General features: G+C 34.4%; 1 protein-coding gene across 1 annotated transcript; it reads right to left on the bottom strand.

Annotated features, from left to right (window-relative positions):
- Positions 1-1287: 1287 nt before the first annotated feature.
- Positions 1288-13631, bottom strand: LOC123658893. The gene is made up of 4 exons (XM_045594183.1): positions 13498-13631; positions 12792-13266; positions 1700-2815; positions 1288-1665 (listed from the first exon to the last, which is right to left on the bottom strand). The coding sequence occupies exons 1-4, from the start codon at positions 13629-13631 to the stop codon at positions 1288-1290; spliced, it is 2103 nt and encodes a 700-aa protein (XP_045450139.1).
- Positions 13632-23043: the final 9412 nt, after the last annotated feature.

Here is a 23043-nt window from a genome sequence, read left to right as displayed (position 1 = left end):
ATTGACACACACCACCTTTCGATTAAAAAAAAAATGTCTAAATTGGTCTACCCGGTCAAAAGTTCTGATGTAAAGCGGCTGAAGGCTCCCGCAAGGGTTTTGGTCGGTAGTGCACCACCAAGTGCTAAGCCGACATACGGTCTAGGAATGCCTACCCGGACATCCTGGATATCACCCGTAAATGGGTTACCCTGCGATATCAAAAAAAAAAAAAAATAGTAGGTGAGGGAGTTTTAACAAAAAAGGGCAATATATTTCAGGCAAATTTCATCGCCTTTATCTTATTAAAACAATAGTTATGCGAGTACTTACAAATGGCTAAGGGAAGCCTCAAGTTTATAAAACTGGTTAATAATTTGTGAAGGAAGGCTATTAATCCGATTTTACTTAGCTATTTCAATAAAATAATCATGGTTTGATAGACTGATTGTTATGTTAATGAGCTTTACAAGGTTAAGGAGCACAGTCAGTAATAAATGGTATGTTTTCCAAAAGGTAGACATATTAACAATTGCGTAGCAGTATATTTATAACAATTTTATGTATATTCACCAAAATATTCATTGTTTTTAAATAAATAGTAATAATCGCATTGTAAACATGAGAAGGAATAATTAAAATTGTAACTCCAAGTTTCCGACTGCGCAAAGTAAACGTTTCCTTTCTGGGTCATGGTATTCGCGTGTATAATAAAATCAACACACAAACGATTTTGAAATTGTCTCAACATAAATTTAAAGTTTTTATTTAAAAAAAAATCATTATTACAATTAAAAGCTTATTACTCGGTGCAGGATTACACAGTTGATAAAGATGTGTGGACTTAGTGGCGCTGTATTTTATGTAACATGTTACTAATTTTGTACTAAAACACAGTTTATATATTATTTTTCAAAAGAGTAACTGCGCAGTTTCTTGCCGTTTCTTCTCTGCAGAATCTACATTCCGAATCGGTGGTAGCTTTACTTCTACAAATATAATAATTGATTTTTAAAGTTTAAATTTTTAAAATGACGATTTGAAAGTGCTCTTGGAGCCTTTTTGAATAAAGCTGCTTTTGATTTTGTTGTTGCTGTCCTAAGGTACCCCAGTGGTACAAAGGGCCCTCGTGAGACGTCTCCATCCGCTCCTCTCCTGTGCCTCTCGCTCCACGTCCCTCCAACTAAGCCCGGCCGCTCGCAGCTCGGCGTCGATAGTCCGCTGCCACGTGTGCGCCGGCCGGCCCCGTCTCCTGCTCCCGCGCGGCCTCCACGTGAACGCGATCCTGGCGGTGCTGTCCTCTGGTCTTCAATGGTGTTTGATGGCAGCGACTACTTCTGCGTATGTAGGTGGAGTCGTTGGCAGATTCAGGAGTGGTCCTGGACTGTTCGGAACAGTCGTCGGTTGAGTTTGGCATTGGGTTAATAGGTTGGAGAAGTGCTCGGTCCATCGTTTAAGTTGCTCCTCTGTAGTACAAAGCAGCTGTCCCGTGGCGTCCTTTAGCGGCTTTTTGGAGGGACGTGACTTGTTGCACAAACGTTTAGTGACGTCGTACAACTCCCTCATGTTTAATACCTTGGCTGCTGCGTTGGCCCGGTCGGCTAGCTCGTCGGCGGCGCGTCGTATGTCACGTCTAGCCAATTTACGAATCTGGAGGCGCATGGCTGCGTACTCTTCATCGAGGGCCTTTTGGTTGGTTAGGTGGTAAGGTTATTTTAGCGGCCAGCACGTCCAGCTTTATATTTTGCCTTTTTGCAGACCACAGCTCATGGGACATCCAATGTTCTTGTTTGGAGTGTTTATAGCCCAGGGCTTTTTCGCCGGCTTTAGTGAAGGCAGTACGCATATGCTCCCAAGCTTCGTCCATGTCCTCGTCTTCCAGGTCTTTCAAAAGTTCAAATTGGTTGCGAAGGCAGATACTAAACTCCTTTCTTCCCTCTTCGCTCCTCAGGAACTGCAAATTGAACTTTTTGGATGCCTTCTCAACCTTACGTCGAGCTGCCGCCATCCTGAGACGTACATCAGCAACAACAAGATGGTGATCGCTATCTGCATCTGCGCCGCGACGGTTCCTAACATCGAGTAGCGATGTTCTCCATGCTCTGCTTATTGAAATATGATCGATCTGGTTTTGGGTCACACCATCAAGAGAAATCCAGGTGATTTTGTCGCACTCCTTGTGCTTGAACAGGGTTCCTCCGATCACCAGATCTTGCGCAGAGCACAGGTCGCCGAAGAGTTCTCCGTTTTCGTTTATTACTCCGGCGGCCCCTTCGCGTCCCATGTAATGCTCTCGATCCTCGTTGTCTGAGCCCATCTTGGCATTCAGGTCTCCCATCAGGATTACTATATCCTGCTTCTTTGTGCTCTTCAAGGTCGACTCCACCTGCTCATAAAAACTCTCCTTTTCATCCGGCAATGCCGAGTTAGTTGGGGCGTAACATTGGATCACAGTGATTTTTCTGACTCTAGATGAGAACCGAGCTGTGATGATTCGTTCCGATATCGGATTCCAGGACAGAAGGCTGTTCTTCACGCTACGGCTTAGGACCAGCCCCGCGCCGTACTCCCGAGTTGCGTTCTCATCCTCTTTTCCACTATACAGAAGGGTCGAGTCAAAATCAGATGTTATTTCACCAAATCCGTTCCATCTCGTTTCGCTTAATCCTAGGATATGAATGCTGTAGTCCCGCATGATTTTGGCTACCTGCGGAAGCCTTTCAGGTTGAGTCATGGTTCTGACATTCCAACATCCAATCTGTGTCCGTAATTTCGCGCTAAAGGTCATCGGTAATAAGGGGGATCGGTCTTTATTTCTCTTGGAGGGTTTCAAAATCTGTTACTTTAAGAATGTGCAGGTGATTAGCCCACAACATCTCGATTGATCCCTTTTGATTTTGATTATATGTAATTAATTCTGATCAGCTTAAAGTTAATTTTACACAGTGCATTAGAAACTTAAGTTGAAAACAAATTAAGAAAATATAATAATATGTATATATACTCGGCGTGGAAGACTAGAAATATTATTAAACAATTGCATTCACCGTTCTTTCTAATTAGGTATCAATTCATATATTTTGATTCTTCATAAAAATACGTAAAGTTGAAAGTTACTTTTTAGTAAAATGGTATTTTTGTCATTAGAACTTTATTACAGCATATCAAATATTTATCTATATAAATAAAAAATTAATGTTGCTAAGCGCCAGTCGAGTCGAGAATGGCTCGATCAATTCGGCTAATTTATTTTTTGTATATTCCTTAAAGAGTCCATAGAAGTCCATAGAAGGATTTTATAACAAAAAAAAGAAAAAAAAAATTAAAAAAAAATAAATCAAAGTCATCTCTCGGAAAACGTTACATTTATTTAACTACCAGCTGTGCCCGCGACTTCGACCGCGTGCGGCAGAGGTGAAAATTCTGAAAAGTGGTCTGCGAGATGAGATAGATATGTGTTTCTTTGTTTATCGTGTCGCAATTTTGTTTCATATAATTTCAAATTAAAACGATTCATCTAAAGTTTCACTCCAAACAAAATCTGCCGAAAATTTAAGATGGGCCGGGGCGCTGAATCTTAAAATACCCCAACTGGATATCTCTTACCTCAGGATGGATTTACCTCGTTTAGGCTAATTTCAATAAAATTAAGAAAGTAATTATAAATGGTTTTGTCCTGATGCACGACCAAAAACAGACAAAAAAAATTATTATAACTAACTGTGCCCGCGACTTCATCCGCGTGGAATTTAACAAAAAAGTTGTTGTTCAGTTCGCAGAGCTATAAAATAAATAGATTTCTAAATTTTTTTTTTTTTTATGTCACTAGGTCGGCAAACAAGCGTAAGGCTCACCTGATGGTAAGCGACTACCGCAGCCTATAGACACTTGCAATACCAGAAGCATCGCAAGCGCGTTGCCGACCCAATCCCCAATCCCCCAGGAGCTCTGGTCATCTTACTCACCAACAGGAACACAATACTGCTGGAAAACAATATTATTTTGCTGTGATCTTCTGTAAGGTCGAGGTACTACCCCAGTCGGGCTGCTCCATATTTTGAGCAGGAAATTCCTGCTGTGGCCTACCTCAGTTAATAATAAAAGTAGCCAAATTTAATCCTTATTACATCAGCTATCTGCCAGTGGAAGTCCCGTCAAAATCGGTCCAGCCGTTTCAGAGATTAGCCGGAACAAACAGACAGACAAAGAAAAATTGACAGACGAAAATCCATATGTATTTAGTACAAAGCGGTTGTTTTAATATTACAAACAGACATTCCAATTTTATTTATTTGTATAGATTAACTATTGACAGAACGAAGTCTGTTTGGGCAGCTAGTTATTTAAAAACGAGAGTACTATACACACTCTGAACTAAAACTTCTTTAGCTCCATCTAACTTATATCTCCCTCTCAACTTCCGTTCGTCTCAACCGATCACACTTTTCGTAACGCTTTCGTCACGCATTCACCAGCTTACTCCCCAAGACAAGCGTACATAAAGAAGTTTTACTTCGATAATAATTGCATACGTGTAATAATAAAAAACAAAATTATTAAACGTATAAACGTAGATGTACGCAGTTGTACGTACCGTCATGTATTTATAACACTAAACAGGTATTTTGTTTATACATACCTACTTATATATTTTTGTGTAGTTACTTTAAAACTAAGTAGAACGTTTTTAAGTGTAACGAGCTATCGGTAGAGTCATATACTATATTCACTGGAATATTTTGAGTAAATTCGAATAATATTTGTATTGTTGAGTAATAAAAACCTGATTTTATTACAAAAAACCCGTTTCGAAGTATGAATTGTTTAATATGTAATGAATGAAATTAACATTTATCACAGTTCTATAACTCTGTTTCAAATCGTTTTCGATTTATAAAAATTACTAGTTGACCCCGCAAACGTTGTTTTGCCATAAAAATATGTTATTAACCCCCTTAATCCCTCCTTATAACTTAGGGGTATGAAAAATAGATGTTGGCCGATTCTCAGACCTACCCGATATGCACACAAAATTTCATAAAACTCGGTCCACCCGTTTCGGAGGAGTATTTTAACTAACATTGTAACACGAGAATTTTATATAAAAGATTACGTTGAACTACATAATTATATTACGTACCAATTAATGACACAAGCTGATGATGATGATGATGACAATAAATGATGCGTCTTCGGTGCGACAAAGCCAGTACTGCGGTCACCAACCCGCCTGCCCAGCGTGGTGACTATGGGCAAAACACATGAGTTCACGTTATTTTTGGCGTAAACTTGTGGAGGCCTATGTCCAGCAGTGGACTGTAATGATGAATGACACAAGATTTTGCAAAAATACCAATAAATATCTCTACTTATTTTTTATATATATATAAACAAGTACGGTAGTTAAGGTGGGGCAAGATAAGGTAGTCAAAATACACCATAAACCAATCCGAAATTTTAAACACAAAGCAAACATTGTCGTTAGCATGGTACTCCAATAATCAAATTAATTAGTTCCACCAGCAACACGCGTCATTAAAATTTTAAAAGTAGATAAACTTTGTGCAAACGTTTGAATGTATATACCTACCTACTACCTATAAAAGATTATATGAAAACGGTTTGCTCACGTGTTAATATGAGCAAGAATAATTCGTTTTTTAGTTCATTTACTATGTGCGACTTAATTTTTTATTTTTATTTTTTTAATAAATATATAAATACAAAATTGAGTCGCACATAAATTAAGTCGCTCATTAACATTTAATTGAAATAAAGAAAAAAAAAAAAAAAAACATAATAATACACAAGTTTATAACAAAAGAACTGTTTTATTGCTGTTTGAAGAGATTCGTCATCATTATTATAGGTCAGTCTGCCGACTTGAACAGGACGTGTAATCCCGTACTATTATTTTGTCACCGGCTTCACGGCACAGTGCCCTCCACAAGTATTCGGCTGCTATCGCGAGACGCACGCTAATCCAAAATTTATTCATTATATTATCGGATGTCTTGGTTGATATAAAACTAGCTTGTTTTGTCTGTCATCTAAGTATTTGTGAAAGTGTATTTACTCGAATACGTTCGAGGCATGAGAAAGGTCGGGGTGAATTCTGAAATTTCCAGCGATTCGCACCAAACATACGTAGCGACAGTTGCACCATTGTGGAATGTTTGTATACCCGTAAGTTATCATTTTTTAACTATCAGCATTTATAACTAAAATTATAGCATTAGTGCTCAAATATACGTAGCCTACATAAATGGAAATATTTTGATACCATAAATAAAGCCATAAGAACTACCTAGTACCTATGAAAATATGACGTGCAGTATAATGTATTAGATAATGGAAAAAAATTAAATAAGGATTATGCTCCTAATATATATTTTTAAGTATATACAATAAGATAAAAACAATGACTTAAATTTAATAGCTTAAATCTTACATTTGAGATTTGTTTATAATAGTTAATAGAGCAAAATTAATAAGGCAATTTATATAATTTATAAGAAACTTGAATATTTGTGTGTAAATACCCTTTTGTATTATTTCAACGATGTTCCTAATGATAATTAAGACGTCGCGATGATTTACAAATATACCATTGTGTGCTCAGTTGATGTACAAAGTACTCAGTGCGGAATAGAATCAACGTATATTCGCGAGTAGCATGATTCAAAGGCGAGAGCCGGACGAGTCGACGAGCATGATGATGGCCGAAATCGTGGTCTCGACAGCCGGAACACTTTATACTGTCGTTATTGATAAATTGCCGCTACGTCAATTTTCTGCTGCCTGATCTGTCGCCTTGAGTGCAGTCTTGATAGACGTAAAACATCTCTTCGGCTTGCAAATAATTGACGATCACTAAAGATAGTGTGAAATAGAGCTATTTTTGTGTTTGAATGATTTCTGTTATCGGTCCACTTTCGCTTAGGTACTTATATAGCTTCTGAAACAATTTGTACTGATTAATTCATTTTAACAATCAAGCTCCGCTGAATGACACCACAAATTAAATAATATGTAGTTCAATTGTTCTGCATGAGAATTACAAATATTAAATATGTGGTTGTATAAGATCAAAGAGTACAAAAGATACATAAACAAATACGTTCAAATGGAGTGTAATGATATTATATTAAGTAAGGAAGCATTTATGAATTATATGCCTTTTAACTATTTGCTAAAAACTATGTAGATACCTATAAAGAAACATGATTTGTTCCCTATTTTAACTATCGCTTAATTATTGCATATTTTAACCTTCTAAATAGAGATGCACTTTTAATTAAATATGCACATATTTTTTATTCAGACAATAGTCTGTAAAAGTAATTATACTTGATGTGGGATTGTACTTAATAATTACCAAGCATTTATAAATTATCAACAAGCTTTATGAGAATTTTGAGGACGCGTTGTTACAACGATCATAGCACTGGTGTGTAGCTGTAACGCTGGCGGTTGCGGGTTCGATCCACGTACATGACAAATATTTGTATTGGCTATACTGATATTTGCTGTGGTCTGGGTATTTGTGCAGTCCTTGTAGGTCTCCCCACCGTGCCTCGGACGTTAAGCCGTCAGTTTCGGTTGTTATCATGTATAAATGAAAGCGATCGTTACTCATAGTAGAGAATATATTAGCCAACCCGCACTGGAGCAGCGTGGTGGATTAAGTTCTGATCCTTGTCTTACATGGGAAAAATGCCTATGATCAGCAGTTGGATATTACAGGCTGAAGCGCTTTATGAGATTTTTAATTTTTTTATAGAAGGGGAACGGCGTAAAAAATGACATGTGGGTAATGACACATTGTGTTTTCTATAAAACTACAGAGATAATAATTCTTATAATTATTACCTGTAGAGGTGGGCAAGAAAGAAATCAAAAGCTGCGCCGGCGCCAGACCGATCGCTCGTGTGATGCTGAAACTTGATCAATATCAAATTGATAAACTCAAATATACGCATATTAATATTGTTTCCTCGCAAACAATAAGCATTTTTCTATATTCATATCTTTTTATTCATCATCATCATAATTAAAATACCAAAGGAGGTACTGTACCAGCGCACTGGCCGTTGCGCTGGCGGTCGGAGGTTCGATCCCAGCTCACGATAGACATTTGTGTTGGCCATATATATGTTTGTCGTTGTCTGGGCGTTTGTGCTTTTGTATTGTGGTTGTTTCCGAACACCCGAAACAGGAGAAAATTCTACTAGGGGCCGTTGAGTGTGAAGTGCTTATTGTTATTATTATTCTCATTATGCTGGGTGTCACTTCACCTTACTTATTACGCTTAATATATAATCATCATCGTCATCATCATAAAAGATACATATAATCTGAGCATATAATATAATAAATTTACATATATAAGTGGGTGGAAGATTATGCTCTGGCAGGGAGATCAAACAATCCCAGCTGAGTCGAGTAACGCCGCCTACTTCAAACTGGCTGCGAGCCAACCTTCTGGATCCCCAGTTGCCTCAGGTAGTGAGAGAGGCCAACCGAGATCAAGCCGTGGGCAGATATTACGACAGGGTTGATTTCAAAGGACCTCACATCCCACACACGTTTACAATTCTGTGTGCCAGATCAAGATAATGTAGGTTTTTATCTAAAAACATCCTCGACCGCGCCCTGTCCATTACCGATATCAGGTTTGTTCGTCAGTATCGTCCAGTCTATGGCGTTAGACAGGTCCCAGTAGAGCCAGACTCCATCACGTTCGAGTACTGGTACTACTACTTAGTACCTCCTTTCCGAAGCTGAAAGCCTGACCCAGAACGCTCCAGCAGGGTGCTTAGTGGGTTCAAGGATAAGCACAGAACCATAGCAGGCTCAAGCAATCACCCTGTGAAATACCCCTCACTATCCGGATTCCACCATCCGCGCTAGTCGGTCGCTCACCCTAGAGGCAATGGATCGTACTCCATTGCCCCATGAACACTTCGAAGAAGTCTCGGACTGCATCTTCGATCTTGTACAGCTCGAAGGCTCAGGGAGCCATGAGGTACCGAGTTGAAAGCAGTTAATCCAGGCGTTCGAAAAGTTCGCGTAATATCCTACTAGCCTATAATATCCCACTGCTGGGCATAGGCCTCTTTTCCCACGTAGGAGAAGGATCAGAGCTTAATCCACCACGCTGCCCCAATGTGCGTTGGTGGATAAAGTAAGAATGAAACGATCCTCATGCAACGATCTGGTACAAAGGATATTTATTGTTATAATGTGTACACTGTAATTTAACGGAATATCTGTAAATCGTAGGTTTTATTTAATCCTATCTCTTCCATCCCATAAAACCTTAAAACGTTAAGTAAATAATTATGTTGTTACCGTATAACTGTTAATAAAATGAGTTCTGAATAGCATGATTGAATGGAATGTCTAATAAATTTTGGTAATTTTCACGGTGAAGAGTAAAAGAAGTGAAAAACTTCTTTGTTCAAAATTTTAACATAAGTTCTGTCATTTTATACGCTAGAGCAAAAAAAAAGATAAATTAAGTTTTAAATTTCTGATTAGAAATAAAAATGATGAGCTTCAGACTTTTTGATGACCATTTGGGTGAAATGCGGAATGAAAGATTGTTTGAGAGTTCTACCAATTTGAAATCTAAAACATTTAATTTATTTAATATTTTAAAACTTACGGTGCATGTCTTGAGATTCATGGAGGATTTAAATAAGAAATAATAGAAATAGTATGGCTTTTAAAAATTATATCAAGAGGTTTGATATAGTACAAGAAAGGTTTCATGGAAGTTTTGTTATTTTTGAAGTTGAAAAAAACATTTCTAAAATTATAATATATTATTTTTACTTTTAATTGGGAAACAAGTCTTCGTTTATATCTATACTTTTTATTTTTGTAAGCAAAATTAAACAACTGTCAAACTAGACTATCGTGATGTATTACGGCATCATAAGCACGTAAAACTGCACGATTTCTTTATTATATTACGGAATTTTTTTAAACATGTAACATTTTATGGAAATACGTAGCATATTAAAGAAGTATAGCATAGTCATATTCTTCAAAACGTTGTTTTTGAGACTTATTTAGACCAGTTATTTAAACACAAAAATGAAATGTTGAACTTTAATGCTACGGCTACGAGTATACTGTATAATACGAAGATGCCCTTAGTTCTTTGAACGGCGGCGGCACGAAGATAATAAGTTGACCTATTTCGTTCAACGTATTCCTGATTAATCACCTGTTTCCTGACATTTTCTCATGCTCATCTCTTTACTTAGGATTAGTACCGAAGAGTTTATTGTTCGACTTTATCTAGGAATCGAAGCTATCTACTTTTCTGTCAAATCATTTCTTCTTCAATGCTTACATTAGCTAAAGCCACTAAAAGCTGTTATTTGTACTTATATTACTAAATACCAAGTGTTCCTGTTTTTATTTTTTGTAAGTATAGATAGATATAAGGTACGACAAAAGTTAGATTAAAATTATGATATTTTTTATGCTCTAGTAGAGAGTCTAGTCTAGAGATTATTTACTTAATATGATAAGTTTTTTTATTTATTTATAATTATTATTTGTTCTAAATATTTGTTCGTTTGAGTAATCTTGAGGCTTTGTTTATTTGAATTAAATTGTTAATATTCCTTTTATTATTACACATAATACATAAATTAATACATATTCAGTTTTACAATAAGTTAAGAAAATGCAATTAATGTCTTTCACGATTGAAGAAACTTCTCACAATGCAGGTCGTTACAATAATACTGCCTTTTTTATTCGAACTCTGGCCTAACATGTAAGCGGGAGCCTTATTAGGAGGTTATCGAAAATCTACGTTAATAGGCGATTGATCGAAACAACAAGAGGGTTAAGAGAAACAAATTTAATGGGAGTCTATATTCCATTATTTTGTAGTAATCTCGTAGATATGGTCAAATAAGTATTGTTTCAATTTTACTTTTATGTTTCTTATTTTAATATATTTCTACATGTATCTTAACTTAAACATTTTTAAGTATAAGTATACTAGGATATAGGAATATATATAGGAATAATTATTGATGGGTCCACGTTTACATTCTGGGAATTTTGTACGCAACTTCTAGATATTTACAAAAAAAAAAATTCTACCTTTACAAGGTGGTCATTATGTGGAACTGTAATGTCGACAGTAAGTAACTGCTCGCTGCGCTGATCACGATTATGTTCACGTTATTAGCGCGAATAAACCTGTCAGTGATAGACGTTACGAAACGAACGTTACGTTACGATAGAACGATCCCAGTAGAGTACCTATAGCATGACCATTTTCAAGAAAAATGAGGTGATAATGTACGTTTTCCATATACTGTGGAATAGTAGTTCGGTTTAAAGAATCTTTATTTTTCTCATAAGACATGCAATTTCAGTATATAGTCACTTAAAATGAGAAACATTCAAAAGAATATGAAAACGGTATAGTAATGTTCGGTGCGTGTGTCTATATGTTTTGGTGTGTGTGTGTGTGTGTTTGTTTGTATATGTGTGTGTGTATGTACATGTCTGTTTGTTTGTTTATAAATGTGTGTGTGTGTGTGTGTTGGTGCGTGCGGTCGTCTGTTGGTGCATGCGTGCGTATGTAGCGTGTATTTGTGTGTGTTTTTTATGTATGCGTGCTTGATATAATATTATTAATGAATTTGTGTTTTCTAGTATTTTTTATTTACTTTTTTTTTTTTTTGTTATAATATAGGCATGTTAATATTACGTTTAATCAAAGTTACTAAGAATGTAATTTTTTAGAAATTCTTTAAATTTTGCCACGGACTTTACGTTAGTTATACATTCGGGTAAGTTATTATACATTCTAGCTCCATCATATTTTATGTTTAATTTACCGTAATTTGTCCTGGTTCTGGGTAACTGTATTAAATTGGTATTTTTCCTGCGTTTACTATATTTACCGGGATTTTTGAGATCAAAACGTAACTGTGTTTGTAGTGTTCCTTTGAGTATTTTTCTAACATGCATGTATTGTAGGTATATATCTGTTTTACATTAAGAAGCTTTGTTATTTTGTAAACATCTTTTGTAGGGGTCAAGAAATCCATTTTATAAAGTACTTTTATTAGTTTATTTTGTGTTCTTTGTAAAGGTTGTAAGTTACTCTTAGCTGCGCATCCCCATATTTCAGTAAGATACTCTAGTTGTGGTTTAACTAAGGTATTGTATATAACAATTCGTAGTTTTTCTGGTATGCATTTGGATTGATTTCTTAAGCAACCAAGTAAAGAAATTAGTTTTTTACGTATTTTCATTATGTGGGGTTTCCATGTTAGCTTATGGTCTAAAATTAACCCGAGATATTTTTCTTTTTCGGATATTTTTAGAATGTCATTATTTATTTTAAGCGTTAAATTTTGATTAATATTTTTGTTTTTGGCGGCGAAAATCATGTATGCTGTTTTGCTGGTGGTATTGATTGTGAGAAGGTTATATTTAAACCACTCCTCAAGGGTATCAAGATCTTTTTGAGATTTTGCCATAATTTCATTTATATTTTCACCATAGTAGAAAAGGCATGTGTCATCTGCATATAATATTATATCCCCAGTTAGGTCGAGTTCACTAATGCTATTAATGTCAATCAAGAATAATAATGGTCCTAATATGGATCCTTGCGGGACACCGTGAGTTATCTTAGCCATAGTACTTTTACTGTCGCCAATCTTGACTATTTGATATCGATTATCTAAGTAAGACTTTAGAATATTATATGCTGTGTCACTAAAAAGGTAACTAAGCTTCTTAAGTAAGAGTGGGTGACTCACCGCGTCAAATGCTTTTTTGATGTCAATGAATATGCCTACGGCCACCTGTTTTTTATCAATAGCACTTTTTATATTACTAACTAAGTCAATGGTAGCTGCTAAAGTATTCGACTTCGGCCTAAATCCATATTGTTTTTTAGAGAGATAGTCAATGTCATTTAGATGTTGATATATTCGCGTGTAAAGTATCTTTTCAAATATTTTAGAGAGGACTGGTAAAACTGATATAGGCCTATAGTTACTTGGGTCAGTTTTTAGGTCAGACTTATAAATGGGACTAACTTTAGCTATTTTTAGGCTATCAGGAAAAGATCCTTCATCTAAGCACTTATTTATACAAGCGACTAATTCATCCACTATTAAATCTTTTATGCATTTTAGTGTTTTAGTATTTATTTGGTCGATACCAGAGCTTGAATTACTGTCCAAATTATTAATTATTTTCAAGACCTCCAACGATGTACACGGTTTGAATCTGTTTAAAAGAGTAGTCGATGTGTTTTGTTGTGTGAAAGGGTGAGTGTTTGGGTTGTGATAATGTGTAGGAATACAATTTACCAAAACAGAGCCAATCGATGAGAACAAGTTATTGAACGTATTACATATTTCTGTGCAGTCCGTAATAATATCGCCATTAATTACTAGTTTAGATGGGACATTGCAGTTTTTTACTTTGTTGTTGCTTAGACTGGATATTCAGTTCCACATCTTCTTAGGTTTCCTCCTGCAATTCTCAAAAGCATTGAGGTAATATTGTTTTTTTAGTCGTTTGATCAGCTTGTTAACTTTATTCTGCTCAATCGTAAAATGCTCCTTTAATTTGTCGTCCTTGGGATTCATTTTGAATTTTACCCATGCTTTATTTCGTATGTTGATACAATTAATCACTTCTTGTGTTATCCAATCATCCTTTGGTAAGTTTTGAATTTTAGTTTTAAGTGTTTTGTTAGCCTTTATATTTTCTTGAATGAATTGTTCCAGATTAGAGAAATGATGATTTTCGTTAGTGAATTTTTTTGCGACATATCAGAGTAAAGAGATGTATAGTTAACTGCTTCGTATTGTATTTTTGGCTTTGGCACAACTATACGCTTTTTTAATTCAAAATAAATTTGTTTATGATCCGACATACTAGATTCAATTAAACAAAATTGAAATGGGTGTTCTTTCACGTTCGAGCAGATATGGTCTATTATCGTTTTAGTTGTGTTCGTCTCTCGCGTACAATGTTCTACATCAATTTTATTCAATAAAATGTATCCTGATTGCCTTATACAGTTTTGATACTCCATTGCTCGGGAGTCATTAGAGAGCAGGTTGATATTGAAATCACCAAAGACGACACATCGCTTTCGCTGTTCGAGATATGTTGAGAATCTATCTAAGAAGTCATTAACGTTAGTATCAGGTGGTCTATATACCAATCCTATATTTAGAGCTAGTTTGTTAATATAGATCCATAGGTAGTTATTTCTGTCATTGTAAAGCGATTCAATTACGTCAAAGGTAAAATTTTTATGTATGTAAGATTGATACACCACCTCCCGTACCACCAGATTTATATGATATTCCATATACTATTCAAACAGGATAAGAAAATATTTTCTGACACTATAACACTCGTAGAAAAAGCAAAAATATATAAGTAATAATAGAGTTGCAGCCATCAATATAAAACAAAAACATATTTGTAGGTTGTTCTCTTAACAAAATTCTTATCTTAGATATGCTCTATTTTTTCACTGACTTCAAAAAAGGAAGAGTTTACTCATTTCGACCGTATATATATATATATATATATATATATATATATATATATATATATATATACGTATATAAAAGCGAAAGGTTATTCATCACGAAATCTCCAAAACAATAACACCTTAAAACTTGAAATTTGGCAGGTAGGCTCCTTATAAGACGTTGGCATCCGCTAAGAACGGATTTTACGAAATTCGACCCCTAAGGGGGTTAAACGGGGGTTGGAAGTTTGTATGAAAGTCCTGTTTTTGAAGTAAGAGACTTGAAATTTCAAATGTAAGCTCTATAGATGGTGAAAAGGTGTCCAAATAATGTATCTTTCGAAATCAACCCCTTTTTGGGGTTAAAACGGGGGATCGTAGGTTGACTCACTCATCACGAAATCTCCGAAACTATAACACCTACAAACTTGAAATTTGGCAAGTAGGTTCGTTAAAGGGCTTAAACATCTGCTGAGAAGGAATTTTACGAAACTCGACCCTTAAGGGGATAAAACGGGGGTTGGAAGTTTGTATAAAAGTCCTATGTTTTTGAAGTAAGAGACTTGAAATTTAAAAAGTATGCTTTATAGATGGTGTGAAGGTGTCCAAACAATGTTTCTTTAGAAATCAACTTCCTTTTGGGGTTAAAACGGGGGATGGTAGGTTGACTCACTCATCACGAAATCACCGAAACTATAACACCTATAAACTTGAAATTTGGCAAGTAAGTTTCGTATAGGGCGTAAACAACCGCTAAGAACAGATTTTACGAAAACCGACTCCTAAGGGGATAAAACGCGGGTTGGAAGTTTGTATGAAAGTCCTATGTTTTTGAAATAAGAAACTTGAAATTTAAAATGTATGCTCTATAGATGGTGAGGAGGTGTCCAAATAATGCATCGTAATCTATATATATAAAAAAGAAAGGTCACTGACTCACTCATCACCAGAACTCAAAAACCGCTGGATGGTCCATCCATCCAAGGTGGACAAAGATGAAATTTGGCAGGAAGGTAGATTATAGTTGGTAGACGTCCGCTAAGAACGGATTTTGCGATATTCTACCGCTAAGGGGGTTTAATTGGGGTTGATAGTTTGTATCAAACATATACAGCAGCTATAAGTTCGCCTGATATAGGATAAGGTTATTTATACTGCAGCCTGAAAATAAAACTAAAAATGTGGTGTATAAAGAGGTTTTATAAAAATAACTAATAAATTATAGTAAATTGCACCTTTTAAAAAGTTACTCAGTGTGGATAAGCATTTCAAGTGACTGAAATAAAAAAATAATTTGCGTTAAACATCTTAATAGTAATGCATATCTTCATAACCACGCGGACGTAGTCGCGGGTGAGAGTTAGTCAAAAATCAAAATCAAAATCAAAAATAGATTTATTCAAATAGGCTCCAAGAGCAATTTCGAATCGTCATTTTACAAATTAAAACTTAAGAAATTAATTATTATTTTTGTAAAATTGAAGCTACCATCGATTCGGAATGTAGATTCTGAAGAGAAGAATCGGCAAGAAACTCCGCAGTTACTCTTTTGAAAGTGTATTTATAAAACCAAGTCCCCAAAAGTATATGTGATCGATTCCTTCAAAATCTACTGAACGGATTTTCATGCGGTTTCACCAATGGAGAGAAGGCTTCAAAAGGAAGGTTTACGGAACGGCTAAGCCGATTTTGATGAGAGTTTCACTGGAAGTTTGCCGGGAAAACTTTGTGACAAACTGATATCAACGCGGGCGAAGCCGCGGGCACAGCTATATACACATACAGTACAGCTATATATATATATATATATATATATATATATATATATATATATATACATCCAGATACATTTTTGGCGTCAAGCACAAACTGCGTTATTACGACGTCCCTCAGTTATGCTTACATTTTATATGTTTTTTCTGCGAATGTTGCTTATTTTTTTCATTTTAAATTCCGTGGGTTATATCAATTTCTTTAAATTTCTTTTTTGAGAATATTCTGCTTACAGTTGTGCCCAACCATTTATGAACCCCTTTCATGATACTTATGTTATTGCTTCCTCCATATATCCATATAGCCTCACTTAATGCACCGATTATTTAGCGTCCTATATAAGTAATGATGAAATGAGTGAGAAGTAAGCTGAAATGCAACGTTGCCAGTTTTCTAGTAGGTGTGATCATCTATCGTTAACTTAAGAAATAATTCTATTACGCTCGTTGAAATTTTAACATGTAACGGTCATAGGAACACCTCCAATTTTTCATCTTATAATAGCTCTCTTAATGAGTTGCAACATATATTTTATTTAGGCTTTTAACATTTTAATTATTGACGACGTAGCACATCATCAGAATAATCTTATATATAAAAATGAATCGCAAAATGTGTTGCTAAGCGCAAAACTCGAGAACGGTTTGACCGATTTCGCTAATTCTTTTTTTTAAATGTTCCTTGAAGTACGAGGATGGTTCTTACGGAGAGAAAAATTCTAAAAAAAAAAAAATTTAAATTTCCTGAAAAAGTCTAAAAACAACACTTTTCTATACTCCCATACAAAAGATTTGTGATAATACTTAAAAGTCAATTTGAACTTTAATACCATACGATAAAGTTTGTGTTAGGCGATACGAAGTTCGCCGGGTCAGCTAGTAATATAATAAATAATTATTTATCGTTATGTCCATTTCTTATAAGTATTCTTTGACGGTTCGCAGGTTATGTCCACTTTCCTGCGAACCGTCAAAGAATAATAATAAATAATGTTCCCTTATCCTGCCACGGATACTTTCTGTACATTGAAGATATTTAAAAAAAGTGATACGGTCTATGAATACAGGTTACTGAATCGAACATTTTTTTTATATGTTTGTATGTGTCGTTGTGTCTTCATCACGCCAAACAGCTAAACGGATTTCAAGTAATTTTAGAACATGGGTAACTGGGCATCCAAGAATACGAGGATATTATTTTTTCTTCTTCGCTGACGAATCTTATAGGTTAATTAAGTTTTATAGCCACAAATAGTTGTGCTGCCTGCTTTTACAAACAACATATTATTATCATTTTCAATATAAAAATGTCTCACGGCTAAAATATTTTTATACAGACTAAATAGTCTAACTACTTAACTCTATTTCACTAGAATGATTTACCTAAGTCGTCTGGCAAATTTAAACGTCGTCAAACAATATTTACTTATAAAATATAAAGAATATCTTTTAAGTAGGTTTCTAATTTTTTTTAAGTGGATAACAATAGTTTATTAAACATTATACATATTTACAATTCACAACTTAAGAACTAAATATTTACAGATAGTTTTGGTATAAATCATGTCCGCGTGGAATCGTGCTTGAATGCTGACAGCATTTTCTCGTTGAATCGCTATGCCTATTCTCTGTGCAAAAAAATGCACCAGCCCTCTTGTCACCAGTGGAGGCAATAAGGCGAAGAGTTATCTCATTTAAAAAAAAATTTAGCACTGCTACTCCAAGGTCCAAGTGTTTCGACTGCAAATGGCACAAAGATGTAATTTGAAATTAATGACGAATACTTGTGCCGTTTAGTCGTTTCAGCTTTTTCCGCTGTGGCTCCCGCTTTTAAGGCTGTTTCCCTGACATGAGAAGGAGCAAGTGTGTCAACGCAGGTTGCGTCCCACAAAAGCGCCCGTCCCCTTTCCCAGGGAACCAACGTCAATCCATCAGGTCTCTTGCCATCATTGCGACTAATTCCAGTAGGCTCGATAAGAGCAGGAACGTCGATGGTGGCAAGAGTTTTTTTATGGTATCGTTTAGGGAACCGTGGCGGGAAAACCTACCTGAACTCTTGTTACAGGAAAGGCCGTGTAGTCCGAAAGAATCGACCTCTTTTCCGCACGGAGATCTGTGTTCAAAGCACAGTGGAGCTCCTAACCGGAGACCGAGAGCAATTCTAAAACTTTCATTGTCTAAAAGTGTCCCAAAGTTTTTTGACGGCATTGCGTGTAGCCTGGATTGGGTCAAAAACCAGAACAGCTGCAAAAAAACTTCGTATCCTTAATAACAGTATGCGTCAAACTAACGTCCGTATATGTGTTACGTATTGCGTAGCCCTTACCTTATATACGGACGTCGTAAATCTGTATACCTACTATTCGAACCACTACATATTCGACGTCCATGACCAAACCGTCACTAAACAAAAAACACAAATTTTCAGTAGGGGTGCTCAGTAACCAAATAAAAAATCATTGCAAAAATGTATTAAATGTAACAGAACCTTTGTTTTTTCAGATTCAAAGACTGCTACCCAGCCTGGCTTCCATATTCATGCAAAAAAGTATAGATAATGTATATCTAATATATAAAATTCTCGTGTCGCGGTGTTTGTAGTTAAACTCCTCCGAAACGGCTTGACCGATTCTCATGAAATTTTTTGTGCATATTGGGTAGGTATGAGAATCGAACAACATCTATTTTTCATCCCCCTAAATGTTAAGGGTAGTCCACCCCTAAATTTAATTTTTAATTTTTAGATAAATTATTTTATTTTTTATTTTATTATGATTTGGCGTTGAAAAATACATACAACCCTATGTTTTCACTCTTCTACCACCAACCCCTATTTTAAAATAGCGTTTAGCGGCAAGACAACGTTTGCCGGGTCAGCTAGTTAACTTATAGAAATATTTTTATTTTTATGACAAAATAGTGTCACTTTTCCGTTTAATATGTAAATTCAATTCGTAAATTCGTTAAAGCCTCACTTTTTCCTTTTAAGTGTACTTTTATTTTATTTTACTACTTAAGCAGTATTTTGCAACCGAGCGTCAAATAAGCAGCGACACGTGCGTAGCAACTGTTTTTAAATGATTTGTTTTGAGTTAATTGAATATTTCAAAACCTTCAAATACAGTCAGTTTGGCAACGTCGCAATAGGACGTCAAATAATCGGTTGTATCGGAAGAGTTTTAGCAGAGTATACGCTCTGTCGATATACGCGCTAGACTAGCGCTGCACCGTTGGTGCGGAATTTCGCGGAAGTTTTAGTTATACAAATGCAAATGTCTCAACGATTTTTTGGCTTCCGGCGATTTTTGTTGTACAGGTAGCTAGAGCCAAAAGGACTAATGGGACATCGATTAAAAAAGTGGCGTCCGATATGCGGACGTCTAAAGGAGGTGGACGCCAGTTTAGATGCATTTCGGCCCATGTGGGACGCCTAATTATTAGCAGGATATATATATATATATATATATATATATATATATATATATATATATATATATATATATATATATATATATTATGTATACAATATGTTTTACGTGTATATTCGGGGATAACTTCGTCGTTTATGAACCGATTTTGATAATTCTTTTTTTTGTTGGAAAGGAGATATCCTAAGTGTAGTACCATGATAAGGAAACCAGGGTCTGATGATGGGATCCTAGAGAAATCGAAGGAAACCCTCGAAAATCCGCATAACTTTTTAATACTGTGTGTACCGATTTTGATGATTTTTAATTTAATTGAAATGTTTATAGTGTGGTCACATTTAAATTTCATCGACATCTGATTACAACTTTTGGAGTAATCTTTGATAATGCGTATTTACTTCACTATTTTTTCGTCTAACTACGTTGTATTACTTGTCGATGTAATTGAAATAAAAAATTTTTTTGTTTGCTAGCAAACAGAATTATTTATTATGTATTCGATTTTTGTCGTAGTCTATAAGTTTGTTCTGTTTTCTAATCTCCATCAAATGTTATTCTATTGACGAGTTTTTTTTTGCTAATTTGAATCTTTAAATAATAGAGCAACGACCATACACTATACAGTCATCTTAACGACAACAAATGAGGTACAAAATTAGAAAAAGACATATTCGTTAAAAAATATTCCTATTCCATGAAATTGTATACGTACGTTTACAATAATATCGCATAAAAAATAGATTACGGGCTTCTAAATCATGTTTTGTTTTTAAAAGCTATCTGTGAACACGGGTATAACATTATGTGACATAAATAAGTTTTATGCGTTTCTGTTATTTTAATAGTATATATTAAACATACGCTTCAGCAGTACATAAGTATACCAAAATTAAAATTATACTTAAATTGTATTACTTTTTAGAGTTCATTAGATTTTACTCCTTAAAAATTGATTTTCATATAAGACCCCCGATATGAAAAAAAATATGAGGAGAAAATCTACTGAACGAATGACCTCGTCACGTTTCTCGTGACGCCATCTAAAGGCGATAGACGATAACGTTTTCTAATAACGATAGATGGTGTTATTTGATTCGTTTATTTACCATTTGATATGGTATTAATCTTTTTCTTAGACCACTAAGCCTTTTTTGTTTAGACTTTAGATAGTCGAACTGAAGGAGTAAACTCTAAGTCGTGCGTCGGAACAGACTCACACTCTTTTTGTCTTTTATCTGTTAGTGACTTTAATTTATAAAGGCACAATCACCTGTCGTACATTTTTACATTTCATTATATATGATGATAATTTTTTTTAAGTAAATCTTCTTTACGCACGCTTGGTTTGGAGAGTTAATATATAAGACAAATAAAGAAAAAAAAACTTATAGAGAAACTTAATTATTATACCACCATATATCTGTTTAACAACAGCAGAATTACCTAATTTTATTCAGGAAAAATATAATTTAAATATATTTAAAAAAAAAACTTGTATAATAATTATTATTTAATTCTGCAGATAATATTGATCATTAGTCTCATGGTCTGTATGAAGTTGTAAACTATGCATGGCTATGGTCTGGTTTTAGTCTGTGTTTAGAACAGCTGTGTAAAAATCTCCTTCAAGAATTTATTGGCTTATGGAATAAACAACAAAAACACAGTACGAAATTTATGAAAAGTTACCTATAATTAATTTCACTTTTGAGATTTACGTAAAATAATACAAAGTAGTTTAAAATTTTTATAATGAACTAGCTGACCCAACAGGCGTTGTCCCGCCTTGCTAATTATTAAACGCGTTGTTAACGCGTTAAAGTTTAAAATAATTGTTACGTTTCCTGAAATTTTGCAATTTTATCGTCGAGTTTTTCGATTAGCAACACGTTACAAATTTATTTTTATTTATATAGATGCACGAGTTGGTTAATATTTATCAATCATATGTTTTAAAAAAAATGCTTGTGTCATAAAAAACATATTTTTTTAAGAGTAGATATTTATTCCAATTATAACTAGGTTCCTTCATATCTCTTATCATTGTGTACATTTATCTCTTTCTTGTCCAAATAATACAAGTAGAATAATCACTCCATAAATATTTCGCTTGTTAATTAAAGGATATATTTGATATATTTGAAACTATTTAAGATCTTAATTCAAAATAATTCTGTTTAAGGAATGACGTATATGCTTGGTTTTTTGTTGTTACCTAATTTCTTGTAAGGTAGCAATTTTGTCTGGTTGTGCGTACATATCTCAATAAGAAGTAAATTAAAAAATCTTTTTATATATTTAGTCAAATGTAATCAACATATTTTACTGCGTATATGATACATAAGGTTGCCTGGAAGAGATTGCATTTAAGCAATAAGGCCGCCTTTTGTACATTTTTCTACTAATTATTGTTAATGTTGCTTGTTTATTTTATTTCTTGTTTGGTGTACAATAAAGCGTAAATAAATAAATACATAGTTTAGTATTTTTTAGTAGTTATTTTTAGTAATTTATTATATTAGTATTATTCTTTTAGTCGTCTCTTGTAATGATGTAAGATATACAATATGACTGTTAACTTAAAGCAAAATGAGTTGATATGCGGTATAGACGAATTGTACGTTGAAACTTTTTCAAAAAATTAATAAATAATCAGCATTATAAAAAAAAAATGGTACTAATGGTAACTACATAGTGTACTTACATGTTCTAATGTCCATTTCTTTACCACTACTGTTTCCTGGAAGCCTTACTAATTTAAAGACAGGGTACTTCACAAAAAGAAGAAAGATGTTATAAAAAAATCTTTAAAACATAACATTTTAAAATTGAGTAATAATTATTGGTAATAAAAATCGAATTTATATAGGCCTCTTTCTCCACGTAGGAGAAGAACTTTCATTCATAGCAATTCCATTAGATTACAGTTTTTTTATAATTACTGTTAATTTTCGAACTTTTCTATAAATATGAGATTCTACAAATGTAATTTTAAACAACAATTTGTCGAAAGCTTCTACCTTTCAGTGCTACTTTGTTAAGTTTAATACCAATTAAGGATGCTCTTATTGGTATCTCAAGTATCTCACTAGTTTTCATAAAATTCTACACATTTGAAGGCATTAGCCGTTGTTACTGCTATGATTTTTGTGATATTTTGCACTACAAACGAGCACAGTAGTAGCCATAAATGCAAAGAAATTAAAAAAGCGTTATAGATTAATCAAGTTGTAATGCGGGTAGAACAATCTTCTGTGTCGTCAAGTCAATATTAAGTCGATAAAAAGCAACAATATATACATTTGTTTTA

This window comes from Melitaea cinxia, chromosome 13 (assembly GCF_905220565.1).
Source record: "Melitaea cinxia chromosome 13, ilMelCinx1.1, whole genome shotgun sequence".
NCBI lineage: Eukaryota > Metazoa > Arthropoda > Insecta > Lepidoptera > Nymphalidae > Melitaea > Melitaea cinxia.
This window is presented reverse-complemented; position numbering and strand designations above follow the sequence as displayed.

What these genes read in the sequence shown, in the direction of transcription:
- LOC123658893 (XM_045594183.1), bottom strand. Translation starts at nt 13,631, where the DNA reads ATGAATCCCAAGGACGACAAATTAAAGGAGCATTTTACGATTGAGCAG. An exon ending in TCAAAAAAGCATTTGACGCG is followed by an intron (nt 2,816 to 12,791) that starts GTGAGTCACCCA and finishes TTAAAGTAACAG; the next exon opens with ATTTTGAAACCCTCCAAGAG. An exon ending in TAAAGCTGGACGTGCTGGCC is followed by an intron (nt 1,666 to 1,699) that starts GCTAAAATAACC and finishes ACCAACCAAAAG; the next exon opens with GCCCTCGATGAAGAGTACGC.